The sequence below is a fragment of the Ahaetulla prasina genome, chromosome 16 (genome assembly GCF_028640845.1).
Source record: "Ahaetulla prasina isolate Xishuangbanna chromosome 16, ASM2864084v1, whole genome shotgun sequence".
Lineage (NCBI taxonomy): Eukaryota > Metazoa > Chordata > Lepidosauria > Squamata > Colubridae > Ahaetulla > Ahaetulla prasina.
This window is the reverse complement of record NC_080554.1, coordinates 1,513,958-1,529,844: the sequence shown is the minus strand read 5'-3', so window position 1 is coordinate 1,529,844 and position 15,887 is coordinate 1,513,958. Positions and strand designations below refer to the sequence as shown.

At 44.8% G+C, this 15,887-nt stretch overlaps 2 protein-coding genes across 3 annotated transcripts; both read left to right on the top strand.

Moving 5' to 3' along the window:
- The first annotated feature begins 943 nt into the window (after window positions 1–943).
- C16H9orf78 (chromosome 16 C9orf78 homolog) lies at window positions 944–6,857 on the top strand. 2 transcript variants are annotated; one of them, XM_058159373.1, is made up of 9 exons: window positions 944–1,083; window positions 1,479–1,538; window positions 2,394–2,446; window positions 3,214–3,289; window positions 3,499–3,576; window positions 3,971–4,168; window positions 4,866–5,002; window positions 5,727–5,825; window positions 6,583–6,857. In XM_058159373.1, exons 1-9 carry the CDS (start codon window positions 1,001–1,003, stop codon window positions 6,672–6,674), a joined length of 876 nt encoding a protein of 291 aa, XP_058015356.1. In that variant the 5' UTR covers window positions 944–1,000; the 3' UTR covers window positions 6,675–6,857. The 2 variants fall into 2 exon arrangements, with proteins under 2 accessions (XP_058015356.1, XP_058015357.1); XM_058159374.1 differs by having other exon boundaries at window positions 946–1,083; window positions 2,394–2,445; window positions 3,219–3,289.
- An 846-nt stretch (window positions 6,858–7,703) lies between these two features.
- On the top strand, window positions 7,704–14,023 carry LOC131186111 (torsin-1A-like). Its single transcript, XM_058159372.1, has 5 exons — window positions 7,704–8,439; window positions 9,112–9,377; window positions 10,540–10,715; window positions 11,655–11,782; window positions 12,227–14,023. Exons 1-5 carry the CDS (start codon window positions 8,229–8,231, stop codon window positions 12,475–12,477), a joined length of 1,032 nt encoding a protein of 343 aa, XP_058015355.1. The 5' UTR covers window positions 7,704–8,228; the 3' UTR covers window positions 12,478–14,023.
- Window positions 14,024–15,887: the final 1,864 nt, after the last annotated feature.

Here is a 15,887-nt window from a genome sequence, read left to right as displayed (position 1 = left end):
CATTGACTTTGCTTGTCGCAAAAGGGGATCCTATGACCTTGGGACACAGCAACGGTCGTAAATATGAGTCAGTTGCCAAACGTGCTGATGCTGCAAAGGTCGTAAGTCTGAAAAACAGTCCCAAGTCCCTTTTTTCAGTGCCCTTGTAACTTTGAATGGTCACTAAATGAACTTTCGTAAGGCAAGGAGTGCCTGTATTGTTTCCTGATTGCTTATTTGTAGCCTATGACTATAATTAAGTGTTGTAAGTGTTGTACCTTGATGAAGGTATCTTTGCTTTTATGTCCACTGAGAGCGTATGCACCAAGACAAATTCCTTGCGTGTCCAATCACACTTGGCCAATAAAAATTCAATTCTATTCTATTCTATTCTATTCTATTCTATTCTATTCTATTCTATTCTATTCTATTCTATTCTTCTTAATGAAGGTATCTTGTCTTTTTATGTACACTGAGAGCATATGCACCAAGACAAATTCCTTGTGTGTCCAATCACACTTGGCCAATAAAAAATTCAATTCAATTTCAATTCAAGGCATTTACAATTTTGCATGCGATAGCAACCAGGATATTTATTCCCTCGTGTGGATGCAATGACATGCAGGGCTGTTGTGGCCTTGCTGCAAAAAAAACAAACAAAAAAACGCCAGCTTGGAATTTGCACCTTCGGAGCAAAATTTGGACTCCTTCTAGCAGTCCAGGAAAATAAATTAAAATATAGGTTTAAAAAAAATAAATAAGGAGACCCGTCTTCTCTCCCTTGTTCATCCATCTATTATTTTCCTACATCTATGGACGCCTTCCCCCCCCCCCGCCTCAGCCGGACGGAATTCTCTGCCCTGCCCTTCTAAGGGCGACTAGAGCCACAGCGGTGTGGCTTCAGCGCCTGGTGTTGACGTCACGTGACGCGCGCCCCCTGTTTGCAAAACAGGAAGCGTTTTCCAAGCAGCCACCTTTAGCAAAATTGATTTGAGGCGGTGGGCGGGTGGGATCTCCAGCTATGCCGGCCGGAAGGAGTTTTCGCCGGAGGAAGGCCGACTCCGAAGAGGAAGAGGAGGATGAGCTGATAGCCGAGGAGGTTCGGTAGGTGCCAGTGTGTGTGTGTGTATGTGGTTGAAATATTGGGGATGGGGGCGAGTTTGGAAAGGGGCATTTTGCTTGTGTTGTTTATTTTTTAAAAAATAAAATTAATAATTATTGTTACCTATTATTAGTGTCAGGAGCATCCCAATTAATATAAGATGTACAACATGACATAAAATGTAAAAAATGAAATACAAGGTTAGAATATGTACAAGTTGGCTTCGGTTGCAAATGATTTTAAAAAATGATCAAGGCCTTTTTAAAAAAACAAAAAACAAAATCAGTGTTTCAGTCTCAGCACCTTTTAAGATGTGTGAAGTCCAACTCCCAGAATTCCCCAGATCCTGGTATTTAATTACTATTATTATTCTTTCTGTTCTATGATTCCGCTCCAGTTTAAAACTAGAAGAAGCGAAGGAAGTGCAGAGTTTAAGAAGGAGACCCAATGGAGTAAGGTAACACTGATGTTTCCATGGAGTTTTAACGTCAATCTTTGTTGCAAGCACAGACTGAGATCCTGGATTTTTGTTGTGAACCGTTTGTATCCATAGAAACTTGAGATTCTGAAATACGTCTGCCATTCCTTGTGAACATTAAGGTACGTCCTCGTATCTCCCATTTGGGCTAAGAATTCTAAGATTCCACCCACAACCTCACCAGCATGTTGCACGGAGCCAACCAATTGTGGTTTATGGATCAGGGCTTGTTGGAGTACATGATGAGTTCAAGGACAAGCAGGGATTTGAACCTGTGACTCCCTGAATCTTTAGCACTGTGCTGTACAAGTAGTCCTTGACTTATAACCATTCATTGAGCGACTGTTCACAGGTACGATAGCACTGTGGGGAAAAAAAGGGACATGGCCGGTTCTTCTACTTAGGATGGTCAGATGCATGCTCAAAATTCAAATTATTTCAAATAATGAAACAGCCAGTTCAAATTATTATGAATTTAGTTCACTAAGTAGTTGAAATGATTATTATATGAAGTATTACTGTAGTTCCAACAGTTAAACTGCGACGAGTTGGCCATGGTGCGTTGTTGTGGACTCAATAAAAAGGTGGTAAAATCAAACACAACAAACTTAACAACCACCTTGCCTAGCGATGAAAATTCTGCTCCCAGCTGACTACCTGTCCCGACTCTTGAACACCGAACATAAAAACAAGTATTCTCAAGGAAGGAAAAGAGTATTAAACTCTCCTAACCCAAACTGACACTGGATTGCATTGAGATCAGATTTGAGATAAAAATGGAAGGTTCCCTTAAATCATCCTAACTCTTGGTTCTTGTCTGTTTTACCCTCCAAGTGCGGCCGCCTTGCTTGTCGGAGAAAAGCTACAAGAAGAGACGACTTTGGTGGTAAGATTAGAGTGGGAAGCCTCCCTCCCCCCAAAGGTGTCGAGTGAAGTGCAAAACACAAGACACTTCCGTGTACCGTTAATAATGGTTTAACAAGTCATGATGCAGGTGATCTTGTTAACTGAGGAAGCCCGGTTGTGTGAATCAGCATTTATAGTGGTGTGGCCCACCAGTGGATCTGGCAGCAGATTTGGACAGTGAGGAGGTTGGGGAGGAACATGGGCCAGTCCTGGAGTCTGGGGAAGGCTCTGATGAGGGCTCTGCATCGGAGGCAGAGAGGGGGCCAGGGCCGTCTGACAGTTATCAGCTGCCTTCGGTGTCAGACATCAGTGAGGCAGAAGAACAGCTGGAGCCTGTTCCCAGCGTGGGCATGTGCAGAGCTGCCTGGAGAAGGGAACAGCTAAAGAACAAGGGTCGACTTGGGAGTAAGGCCACAGGTGGACGATGAAGGGCCTCTCCCAGAAGGAATAAAAGAGGAGCGAAAGGGGAGCGGAGTTTGCAGGAGAATTGTGACTCCTTGCCAACTTTTGAAGGTATTGGCCTGGCAGCTCTCCAAGCCAGATGAGGTCTGTGACTGTAAATTCTCCTTTGAAAGACTTTGCTGGAGGTGAATGAGAGGAATTCACAGTAACTTAATAAAAAGGTGTTGTTGTTTTTTGTCGGGACAAAGAGCCTGTTTTGTGATTTGGGGAAGCCTAGATCAGAACAGATGGCGTTCGGATTCCAGCACCTTCAAAAAGTGCCTCCTCTGTTTATTCTCTCCACATGGCCAGGATGATCCCTTTAAGATCAAGTCGGGCGGAATGGTGGACATGAAGAAGTTAAAAGAGCGAGGAAAAGAGAGGTGGGTGGGTCCCTTTTGCGGCCCCCAATTGTGTGACTGGAAGTCGAGGAGTACCAGGTTCCTTGAGGCGCAGAACCTTAGATATTTTGAATTGGGGGGGCTGCGGATTAAAAGAGACGGGCTTGAGAGTTGACTGAAGATGAATTCTCGGTGCTTCTCGCTCTTTTGCCTTGACGGTGCTTAGAGTCATCTTTGTCGCCCTTTTGTAGGATCAGCGAAGAAGAAGACCTCAATCTTGGCACCTCCTTTTCAGCCGAGACCAACCGGAGGGATGAAGATGCAGACATGTATGTAGCTTGTCATTATTTATTTATTTATTTACTCATATCCCGCCTATATTATTTTTATGAATAAGTCAAGGTGGCGAACATATCCAATATACTTTTCTCCTCCTATTTTCCCCACAACAACAACAACCCTGTGATGTGGGTTGGACTGAGAGAGAGAGAGTGGCCCAGTCACCCAGCCGGCTTTCTCGCCTAAGGCGGGACTAGAACTCTCCATCTCCTGGTGATTGGCCCAAAGTCACTCAGACGGCTTTCACGCCTAAGGCGGGACTAGAACTCTCCATCTCCTGGTGATTGGCCCAAAGTCACTCAGACGGCTTTCACGCCTAAGGCGGGACTAGAACTCTCCATCTCCTGGTGATTGGCCCAAACTCTCCAATCGCCTTTCGTTCAGGATGAAATACATCGAAACTGAGCTGAAGAAGAGGAAGGGGATTATGGAAAACGAGGAGCAGAAAGTGAAGCAGAAGAATGCGGAGGACTGTCTGTACGAGCTCCCGGAGAGCATCCGTGTCTCTTCGGCTAAGAAGACGGAAGAGATGCTGTCCAATCAGATGCTGAGTGGGATCCCTGAGGTGGATCTTGGAATAGAGTAAGTTTGACAGTTTCTAATCCAATAAAGGAGAATATTTGTAGCTCAGGGGTTGAAATGAGGGGACCTCTGAGCTTGGTTGTTCTCTGAGCTTGGTTGTTTTCTTGCAGATATTACCCAACTAGGTAACATCATCAGTGCAAGCGAGGGTGGGGTTTGCTCCATTTATATACAGTAGCTCTGAGCTTGGTTGTTTTCTTGCAGACATTTCAATTCCAAACTAGGGAGCATCATCAGTGTTAGTTACCTAGTTTGGGTCATGCAACACCTGTAAGAAAACAACCAAGCTCAGAGAGCACCAAGGACCTCTCATTTCAACCCTGAGCTACAAATATTCTCCCTTAAAAGAAATTTTGGGTGACCTCAAGCCCTCTCCTTGTCCAGAGAGAAAATATCGGAGTGCAAGTCAACTCACCCCTTCTTCATTCCACCTGGTCGCTGTTAGCTGTTCTCTTTTCTTTTCTTTTCTTTTCTTTTATGTACACTGAGAGCATATGCACCAAGACAAATTCCTTGTGTGTCCAATCACACTTGGCCAATAAAATTCTATTCTATTCTATTCTATTCTATTCTATTCTATTCTATTCTATTCTATTCTATTCTATTCTTTAGAGCTCTCTTCAGTCCAACTTTTCTTCCCTGGAAGTTTGAAAACGTCTTAGCCTGATATTCTTTCCTTTCGGTGGTTCTCCTTTAGGGCCAAGATAAAAAACATAATCTCGACCGAAGATGCGAAGGCAAGATTGCTGGCGGAACAGCAGAATAAAAAGAAAGACAGCGAAACTTCCTTCGTCCCCACCAATATGGCGGTGAATTACGTCCAACACAACCGTTGTAAGTACGAGAGGAATTACGCGGACTGTCCTGGATGAAAGCTGATTGACATACAAATCAAATGGAGACTATGGTTGATGTTGAATAAGGCGGAGGTTAGAATTAATTGAGTTTGTTGGATGGAGCCATTAAATATTTTTTTATTGATAATGACAGTGAAAATAATATAAATCGTTCATACGCCACAGTGGTGAACTTGCATATCACGTAAGAATAAAACAAGGAAAACACATTTGCTTTGACCAAGCGCACGTCAGACTTTGAGCTGGAAACTGAATTTACTTTCTGGTGTGAAAACTTACAACAATTCACTTAGTGACCGTTTAAAGTTACGACAATGAAAAAAAGTGACTTACGGCCATTTTGCACACTTACGACCTTTGCAGTGTCTCTTAAGATCGTGTGATCAAAATTCGGACGCTTGGCAACTGGTTCATATTTATGACGGTTGCAACTTCCGGGGTCACGTGATCCCCTCTTGTGACCTCCTGACGAGCAAAGTCCATGGGGAAGCCGGATTTACTTTACAACTGTTACTAATTGAACAACTGCAGTGATCCCTTTAACAACTGTGGCAAGGAAGGTCATAAAGGGTCTGGCTTAACGACAGAAACACTGGGCTCAATTTGTGGTTTGTCAGTCAAGGACCTCCTGTATTTTGAAAGCTGCCAATTTATACTAAGGGTTGATCCCAAGTTAGCATGATCATGATATCTCTTTTCAGTTTATCACGAAGAGCTGAATGCTCCAGTAAGAAGAAATAAAGAGGAGCCCAAGGCTCGGCCCCTGAGAGTGGGAGACACCGAAAAACCCGAAATGGAAAGTAAGTCAGCTACTTTGGTCTAGTTCTCACAGGCTGGTGGCTGAATTTCAATCCTGTGGGAATAATGTATCCTGGATTTTGGACACATTCCTTGAGTTGGCCTATTGGAGGTATTTTGATTCAAAAATTGTTGCTGTGCAGTGTACCATTTAACCACTTGAAGGTTAAAGGTAAAAGGTAAAGATTCCCCTCGCACATATGTGCTAGTCATTCCCAACTCTAGGGGGTGCTGCTCATCTCCGTTTCAAAGCCGAAGAGCCAGTGCTGTCTGAAGATGTCTCCGTGGTCATGTGGCCAGCATGACTCAACGCCAAAGGCGCACGGAACGCTGTTCCCTTCCCACCAAAGGTGGTCCCTATTTTTCTACTTGCATTTTTTACATGCTTTCAAACTGCTAGGTTGGCAGAAGCTGGGACAAGTCATGGGAGCTCACCCTGTTACACAGCACTAGGGATTCGAACCGCTGAACTGCTGATTTTTCGATAGATGAGCTCAGCGTCTTAGCCACTACAAACACCCAAACAGGAGGGTTTTCATAGTATATAGATGATAAATTTGGAGCATACTGTTCACAGCATCATCATACTAAATAAACAGAAAAGAACTCACTAACCTAGCCAACCGCTAGGCACGAATTGGTGAGATAGATCTCGGAGGGTCGGATGCCATTCTCCTGTATCTTGCAGCTTTCCTTGTTATTTCATCTCTTTCAAATGGTTAATCTATATTTTGGGATGTCTCTTTCTAAATTTTGTAGAATCTCCGCCGAATCGCAAGCGCCCACCAAACGAGAAAGCCACCGACGATTATCACTATGAAAAGTTTAAGAAGATGAACCGGAGATACTGAAGCGAGCTTGTTCAGTTCTGAGAGACTGTGCTGTTATTTCTAATATTTCTCTCTTCTTCCCGATGTTCATTTCGTTTCAGTTTTTCTCCACGAAACTGCCCTGCATTATAGACACTGATAGATCTTTTTCATACCGAAATGTGTATTGCATGTGCTGCAGTAAAGGTTTGTATTTTAAGAGGATGGCCTGAAGGATTTGTCTGTCTGTCTGTTTTCTGCATGCAATGACACAGGATGGAAATTTGAATTCTCGCAATCCCACCAAAGATCTCAAATAAGTTACTTGGTCCTCTCCAGATAGAACATAGAAGCATAGGGTTGGAAGGGACCTTGGAGGTCTTCTAGTCCCACCCCCTGCTCAAGCAGGAGACCCTATACCATTTCATACAAGAGGCTGTCCAGTCTCTTCTTAAAAACCTCCAAGTGATGGAACACCCACAACTTGGTCCTTCAAGTCTTCCAACTTAAGAGTCAGCACTGAATTGATGTCCAACCAATCACTGATATATAGTGATATAATCAATCAGTCTAAAGGTCACTTTTTAGATATTTTCATATGACTTCCTTGCTTTTGTTGTTTATATAGTTCTATTGTTCTTTGTATATTTGTTTGCAAGCCACTCAAGAGTCCTGTGATGTGAATAGAATAGAATAGAATAGAATAGAATAGAATAGAATAGAATAGAATAGAATAGAATAGAATAATGGAATGGAATGGAATGGAATGGAATGACCAAGTGTGATTGGACACATAAGGAATTTGTCTTTCGTGCATATGCTCTCTGTGTGCATAAAAAGACAAGATACATTCGTCAAGAATCCTCAGGTACAACACTTAATGATAGTCACAGGGTACAAATAAGCAATCAAATCATACTAGGAAACAAATCAATACAAGTTATAAGGATACAAACAACAAAGTTACAGTCATATAGTCATAAGTGGAAGGAGATGGGTGATGGGAACGATGAGAAGATTAATAATAGTGCAGGCTTAGTGAATAGTTTGACAGTGTGGAGGGAATTATTTGTTTAGCAGAGTGATGGCGTTTGGGAAAAAACTCTTCTTGTGTCTAGTTGTCATGGTGTGCAATGTGCACCATAGAAGACGGGCAGCTATTTAAATTGAATAATAGATATTTGGGGATCAGACAAGAGCAAGAGGAAAACCACGTCCTAGCAGGGAGAAATATGTCTCCCTCCCCCCCAAGAATTTATTGCAATTCACACGAAGGCTGAAACGCGTGTCAGAACTTGGGAGCTCAGGTGGACGTGCATTCAAGACTTGCGGGTTGAGAGTGAAGTCGAGACGAAGCGATGTGGCTCGGTAACCCGGGTCTACTGATCGTCAGAAGACCCAGAAGGTAGAAATCCGTTCGGCTGCAAGCCAAGGAAGCAAAGCCACGCCCCCTCCCTCCGGCAGCCAATGGCCCTCCCGTCCGGGTCGGCTTGCCCGGCGCAAAGATGGCGCCTACGGGGCCGGAACTCGCCCGGGCGGAAGCGGAAGAGCGGCGCTGAGGTGAAGTAGGCGGCGGCCCAAGCGCGGCTGCCGGTGATGAAGCCTCTCCGAGCGCCCGGGGCGGTATGGGGCCTGGCCTTGGTGCTGTGGCAGCTGGGCCCGGCGGCGCGGGCGATGGACCCGGTCACCGTGGGCATCGCGCTGGCCGGCACCGCCTCGGCCCTCACCGGCCTCATCTCCCTCCCGAGGCTCTATTGCTACTTTGCCGAATGCTGCGTGGAAAGGCCGGTGGCGAAGGTCGGGAGAGGTGGGTGACGTCAGGGCTGTGGGAAGGGGCGGGGCCGCTGGGGACGTGGAAGGGGAGGGTGCGCTCTGGCGTCAGGGGAGGTGGGCGGGGCAGCACAGGTGTCTGACCAGGACCTCCTCGACCTACGACCACAGCGGAGCCCAACCGGGCGGGGGAGTTATTTTAAGTTAATTTTCACCCGTTTAACGACCTTTTCTTGACACGTAAGTTAAATCGCCGCAGTCCAATTAGTCACAGCATTTTTAAGCGAATCCGGCTTCCCCGTCGACCTTAAAAGGTCGCAAAAGAGGATCACATGTGTCATAAATATGAGTCAGTTGCCAAGGGACTGAATTTCGATCACGTGACCGTGGAGGAGATGCAACGGTCGTAAGTGTGAAAAACGGTCATAAGTCTCTCTTTTTCAGTGCTGTAACGGTAACTAAACGAATGGTTGTAAGTCAGGGACTACCTGTGTTGCTTGGGCAACTCACCGTACTCTCCCACAGCTGTTGTTGTTTTTTTTAAGTGTTTTTAATAAAATGGGTTTTGTTGATCGTTGCTCGGAAAGTAGGTAAAACATTCGCCTTATTTCTACAGAAGGCTGTCAGACTCTCAAGTTCATTAAAAGTTTGCACTTTTAATTTCTGGCTTCTCCCATCATTCCCCATCCCCCCCCCCCCCTTGCTGCAGATCTTAAGGACAATCTGGGGAAAAAAGTCTTCGGACAACACCTGGTGTCCGAGGTGATTGTGAAAGCCGTGACGGGGTTTTTGATGAACCCGAATCCGAAGAAACCCCTGGCTCTCTCCTTGCACGGATGGACGGGGACGGGCAAAAACTTTGTCAGCAAGATTGTGGCGGAAAGCCTTTACGACGAAGGGCTCAAGAGCAAATACGTCCACCAGTTCGTGTCCACTCTGCACTTCCCACATCAGCAGAACATCAGTCAGTACAAGGTAAGCGGACCTGGAGGATGTTGTGACCCAGGCCCAAGTCGGTAGGAGGAAACTCAGTCAGTGTAAAAACAAACAAACTTTATTAGAACAGCTGAGAATTACTTCATTCTCAGAGTAGTTCAACTAAATTAAAGCAAATTCCTCCCAACACAAATTCCTCAGTCCTATCGCAAACCTTGGTCCAATTAGGCAAACTGCCAAAGGCCTTTCTTGGCAAAAGTTCAGAAGACACTGATACGAAACAAATGCAACAAGACAAAGCTATCAACATTGTTTTCCGGCAAAGAGCCCAAACGTTGCTGGTCTTTTAAGCCTTATGAGAGGGGCCAATCATATCTTGGCCTTACTCCCGAGTTGTCCTCTTTGCTTGAGCTGCTCTTGCCTTTTGGCACCTCTTCTCATGCGTGCATTAGGAACAGGCTCCTCCTGTTCCTCTGTCTCACTACTGTCAGCCTCTGGAGGCTCCGGAGTCCACACCTCACTCCCCGATGGCCCTGGCCTCACCTCAGCCTTCTACGCAGAGCCCTCATCCGGGCCTTCCCCAGCCTCCAGGACTGGCCCAAGTTCTTCCTCAGCCTCATCGCTTTCCGACTCAGTTGCCAGCTCCGCAGGCTGCTGGCGGACCACAACAGAGGACGCTGGAGGGAAGCCCATTGTTTTCCTCAATCACAGGTAGTCCTCGACTTACAACAGTGACCATTCAAAGGTCCTGGAAAAAGGGACTTATGACCATGTGTCATACAAACTTTGCCGGCTCCCCCAGGTTATGTGATCAAAAGTCAGACTTGTATTTGTCGTGGTTGCAGGGTCCCGGGATCATTTGATCGCCTTTTGCAAGCTGAAAGACATTTCATTACCAAACTAGGTAACATCATCAGTGGTACAAAGGTAGTGCCACTCTCATTTTATACACAAGCAGCTTGCCTTGTGGGTGTTGATGAGAAAGTTCTCAGTGGTTCCTTGATTGGGTTGTTTGCTGTTAGCTTATTTGTCTGAGTTCGTAGTTCCTTGTTTTGTGGACTTCTTGATTGTTGGACTACCATTAATCTTCGTGTTAATCTCTGGTCATCTGGGTGTGGATTTCGGGGAAGTGTGTTTAGGCCTTTTAGTTTCCTTTTCTGCTTTTTGATGGGCTCCTTCAGCTTTGCTTTTAATCTCTCAGGACCAATTGCAAACGTGGATTCGTGGCAATGTGAGCGCCTGCGGAAGGTCGCTCTTCATATTTGACGAGATGGATAAAATGCACGCTGGACTCATCGACTCCATCAAGCCTTTTCTGGAATATTATGAAGAAATAGATGGCATCTCGTATCGAAAAGCGATTTTCATTTTCCTCAGGTGAGGCACTGGGCCAGTAATGGGCCACCACACAGACCCCGCCCAAAAAAATTTATATTTTAAAACAAACTTGCTGGAGAGAAAGTTTTCTAGATTTCAGGATTCTAGTTTTTTAAAAAAAATCTGGGTTATTGTAAACCTAATTTTTATCCCTTTATTGCTTAGCTCTATTGTCAGTTCTATGATTTGTTTCCTCCTCAAATCTTTCCCCAGCAAATACAGATAGACCTCAACTTATAGCCGTAATTGGGATCAGAATGTCTGTTGCTAAGCAGAGTGAGGGTGGGGATGGCGGGGCAGCCATTGAAACCAGAGCCAACTCAGGTACACCAGAGTTACAGGTATGCAGGTAGTTCTCTACTTACAACAGTTCATTTAGTGACTGTTCAAAGTTACAACAGCATTTTAAAAAAGTGACTTGTGACCCTTTTTCAAGTCTTGCAGCATCCTCATGCTCATGTAATCAAAATTCAGATACTTGGCAACTGACTCATATTTATGGCAGTTGCAATATCCCGGAGTCACGTGATCACCTTTGCGACCTTCTGACAAGCAAAATCCATGGGGAAGCCAGGTTCACGTAACAACTGTGTGACTAAATTAACACAGTTATTCACTAAACAACTATGGCAAGAATGGTGTTACCGTGAAGCAAACATCATCCGAATGTCTCACTCTGCAAGAAAAAAATTGGGCTTAATTGTAATTGTAAGTCAAGGACTACCTGCACTTTATGGATTCTAACACAGTACTGCCATGTTCCTGCTACCTTTTGAAAAGGTATGTCAAAAAAGAAAAAAAAATATCTGGATTTCTTTTCTGTCCAGCCAAAACTGCTTAGATGTAGTGGCTGGCATTCTTCGGCCCTGCTTTGCAGGAACATAGAAACCGCTTTCAGCTGCCAGCATGTGAAAAATCTCTTCTTTTTTTTCCCTCCAGCAATGCCGGAGCTGAAAAAATAACCGAAGTGGCCCTCGATTATTGGAAGAGGGGAAAGAAGAGGGAAGAGCTTCCTCTGCATGTTTTGCAACAGTCATTGTCAAATTCTGTGTTTAATAACAAAAATAGTGAGTAACACATTTATTTATCTATCATTTAAGTTTCCACCCATTGCTTCTTGTCCTGCCTTCAGTCGCTTTGGAGAAAAGCAGAATAACAGAGTTGGAAGGGACCCCAGAGGTCCAACACAAGCAGAAGAATTTACACCGTTCTGGACAAATGACTGTCCAACCTGTTATGAAAACCTCCACTGATGGAGCACTCGCAACTTCTGGAGACAAGTCCTTCCCCTGGTTTATTCTGTCAGAAAATTTCTCCTTCGTTCTAGATTGAATTTCTCCTGGATTAGTTTCCATCTGTTGCTTCTTGTCTTTCCTTCTGGTGCTTTGGAAAATAAGTTGACCCCCTCTTTTTTGTGGCAGCCCTCCAGATACTGGACTGCCTCTAGTTGCTTTCGTTTTAATTGCATTACAAAGGAATCCCACTCAAGTCAACACACTTTTCTTTTGCAGGTGGGTTTTGGCACAGCAGTCTGATCGACCGAAATGTCATCGATTACTTTATTCCCTTCCTGCCTCTGGAAATCAGCCACGTGAAAATGTGCATCAGGTCTGAAATGGAATCGCGGGGCTACGTGGTCAATGAAGACGTGGTCTCTCGGGTGGCCGATGAGATGACCTATTTCCCCAAAGAGGAGCGAATCTATTCTGACAAAGGATGCAAGACAGTTTACACAAAATTAGATTTCTGTTACGACGTCTAAAATTGTTTTCCGCTTGCAACTTCAAAGAAGGGGGGGGATGAACCTGTTCAGAGGACTCAAAAGAAACCAAATTGATTTCTCCCCCCCCCTAAGATTTTAACCTATGTAAATAGGACAATTAATTGAGATTGGGGAAGAGTTGGGATCTTGGAAGTCTAAAATTATGGCTCGTTCATTAAGAGAACAGTTTCTCAGTCCATCTGTTGAAAAATTGTTTTTAATCATGACTCCGTTTCGATCCACGTCACGAGCTCTTTAGGGAACACGTCTATCTGGAAGTGAAAATGGTTCTAATTGGGTAATGGTTGATACACAAAGTATTCTGGGGTGTTTTTTTTTGGAAACATTTGTGACTCCTAAGAAATGAAGGAATGTTTTTGAATCTCTGCATTTTTTAAAAAAAAAAAGAGTTCTACAAATTGAATCTTGAATCTTTTCAGCAATCTTGAGCTGACATAGTACACTTCAATAGAAATGATTCTTTGTTTATCCCTCAATCTGCTTTTAAAAAGCCTTTATTCTGTATCGAGACCAGTGTTGGTGCTAAAAAAAAAAAAGAAAGAAAAAATAATCTAGAAAAGTGATCCAGCGCTGCCAGAATTGTCAAGCAGCAAAAGATTTAACTATATTCCAGGGAGATATTTTTGTAACTTTGGAATAAAACACAGCTGCCCATCTTAACTACTGCCCGGGCTGAATAGCAGACATATTCTTAGTATTCTGAGAATCATCCGCAATTCCTTGAAGCAAGAATTTATCGGAACCAATTCTGAAAGTGTTGCCTTCATGCCAAGAAACAGAATTTCTGAGAATATTTTAATGTTGGTGTCTCTGCGATCACTAGCAAAATGTTCTTTTCCTCCAGCCATCCAAATAAAGTGGCTTTATGAAGCAGCTTTCCTTAACAAGAAGGTATTCTTCTCTTACGGCGGTTTGTTGAAAGTTCTGGAATATTTTTTGTGAATAAACCAAAGCCAAGGCGGTTGGTTAATTCTGAGGGTCGCTGTCCTACCCCGTCTGGAGAGCGCAACATGGCGGAATATGTTGAGAGGGGCTTCATTAAAAGTTCAACTTGTGTAGATTGCTGCTGCCATGGGAAATGGGGTGGGATTTTTATTATATAGTGGATTTGTTAAATTTTGTAAGCCCTTTTTAAAAAGCCATCCCCTTGCCTAGATCTCCTAAACCAGGAGTCTCCAATCCTCAGTCTGTGTAATACAGTATCCAAAAGATCACAGTTGCAACTTTATTCTAACACATGAAGTGGAGATCAGCCAATTTTCTCAGTAGCTGGGTTTGCCCAACACAGCATAATCAGTCACCCACTTCAGGGTGCTCTGCGAAAGTAGCTTGTATGGGTAATTTACAGTTCAGTGTCATGTAAGGGCAGAACATCTGGTTAATTCCATAAACCACATTTATTATTATTATTTATTGAATTTATATTGCCGCCCATGGCGACTCAAGGCGGCTTACAAAATGTAAAACCACATTTAAAAACAGTAAAACTAATTTTAAAAAAATCAAACAATGTAATAAAATCATAAAACAGAAACCATGACGAAATGCAATCAAGACAGCCATTTATTGTTTTGCATTTTCGGACAAGTACCTCTTTTGAAAACATTTACCTGGGGGTGGGGGTGGGTGGGAGGGAAGAGTTCCTATAATAGAAAAAAGGAAGAAATGGTTTGGAATTTGGGTTCAATTTCTTTCCCAGGGCAAGACACCATTTATCAAAAATTACTATAACATTTAGAAAGCAAAACAAAACAAACCGGTCTGGGGAATTTTTTTTCCTTAAAAAACAAAAACTGGAAAAATAATATCTGCACAACAAAATTAAACCAAGGGCTGCCTGGCAAGATTGTAACATGGTAAAGATGATGCAAAAAATCAGAAAATGGGGTTGAATTTTAGAGATGCTTTAGACTACAGTTCCCATTATCGGGAGGGGGGGGGCTGATGGGGATTGCCTGTCTTGCAACAGACTGGCTAATGGGAACTGTAGTCCGAAGCATCTCCTATATTATACATGTAACCATTATTTTATTTTTGTAATTATTAAATTTTCAGATTTTTTTTTAAATGAGCCTTTTAAGCAGGGGGGAACCTGCTCAACGGGTGGGGTGGGGGGGCTCTGCTGCAAGAAGGGACGCTCCCTATCAACACCCCACCCTGGGGGTGGCTGATGGGACTTGTAATCCAAAGCATTCCCAGTTATAAGCCTCTGATCTCTCCATGCACCGCTGCAAAAAATAATGGGGATGCTTTGAAAAGCGGGCCTTTGCAGAGGGGGAGGCAAGCCCCCCAAACCCTACTCCGGCTTCTCGTGCACAGGGGGAGATCGCCGGCTGCCTGACCGATGGGATTTGTAGTCCAAAGGGTGGCCAGGCGGGGCGAAAGGTCCCCAGAGGGGGGCGAAGCCTTGAGGGAGCAGGCATTTTACACACACACACAACACACACTCACAGCGCAGCAGCCTCCAATCTCCCTCACCTGTGGGGTCCACCTGGCCGTGATGAGCCCCCACCCCGCGCCGCCGTCTCCATGGCAACCGCTCCGGGAGCCGAGCCCAGCCCGAGTCCCTGATAGGAACGGGAGGGCGACCGCGCGTGCGCGCGAGCGCGAGCGCCGGCGCGCGCCTTTCCCGCCCAAATCCCCCACGGGCCTTTCTCCACGCCCTCCACGCCCACCCCGCCCGTTTATTGGCTGCTCTGAAAACCCGTCCCTCGGATTGGCCGGGAGGCCTCTCCTCTCCTCCGAGAGGCGGAGGGGGGGCGTTTAAAAAGCCGGCGGGCTCCTCAGCTGTGTAAAATTAGCGAGCGCGCTGGCGAAGCTGCGGTCGCTCGTTCCCTCGAAAGGGACGATGCTGCGGGGCGCCGGAGAGCCCCCCAAAAATCTCTCACCGGCGCCCCCGCAGCCCAAGACCTCGAGCTCGAGGCCGGGCAGGGCCTTTTGAGCTTTTGAGGTAATTCTACCTGAGATTTTTTTTTATACGCTGTAGGATACGGAGGGGAGCGGGAATTCTTTAGCCAATTAATAACTTATTATTCTCGGGCAGTAAGGATCGCACCCATAGTAGTTTTAACCCCAGGCGTGTATTCTAAGGAGTAAAAAACGCCAGGGGCCGCGCTGAGGTAATAATACCTCAAAGGTGTGTTATTTAATGGGCTCCAGTACCACAGGTGACTCAAGATAATTTACCTCACCAATGGGTTTGCCTCAGGGAATAACGCAAACCACAATAGTAATGCTAGTCTCGAGTTAAGACTCGAGTTCTTAAAAATAGGGGTGGAACCTGAGGTAATCTCAGCCATGTCTCTTTAAAAGGACCAAATTACCACAGGTGTGAATAAATTAAAAATTAGCTTTAAAGGTTCAATTGCCTTAGGAGCTGGTCTTGTTCT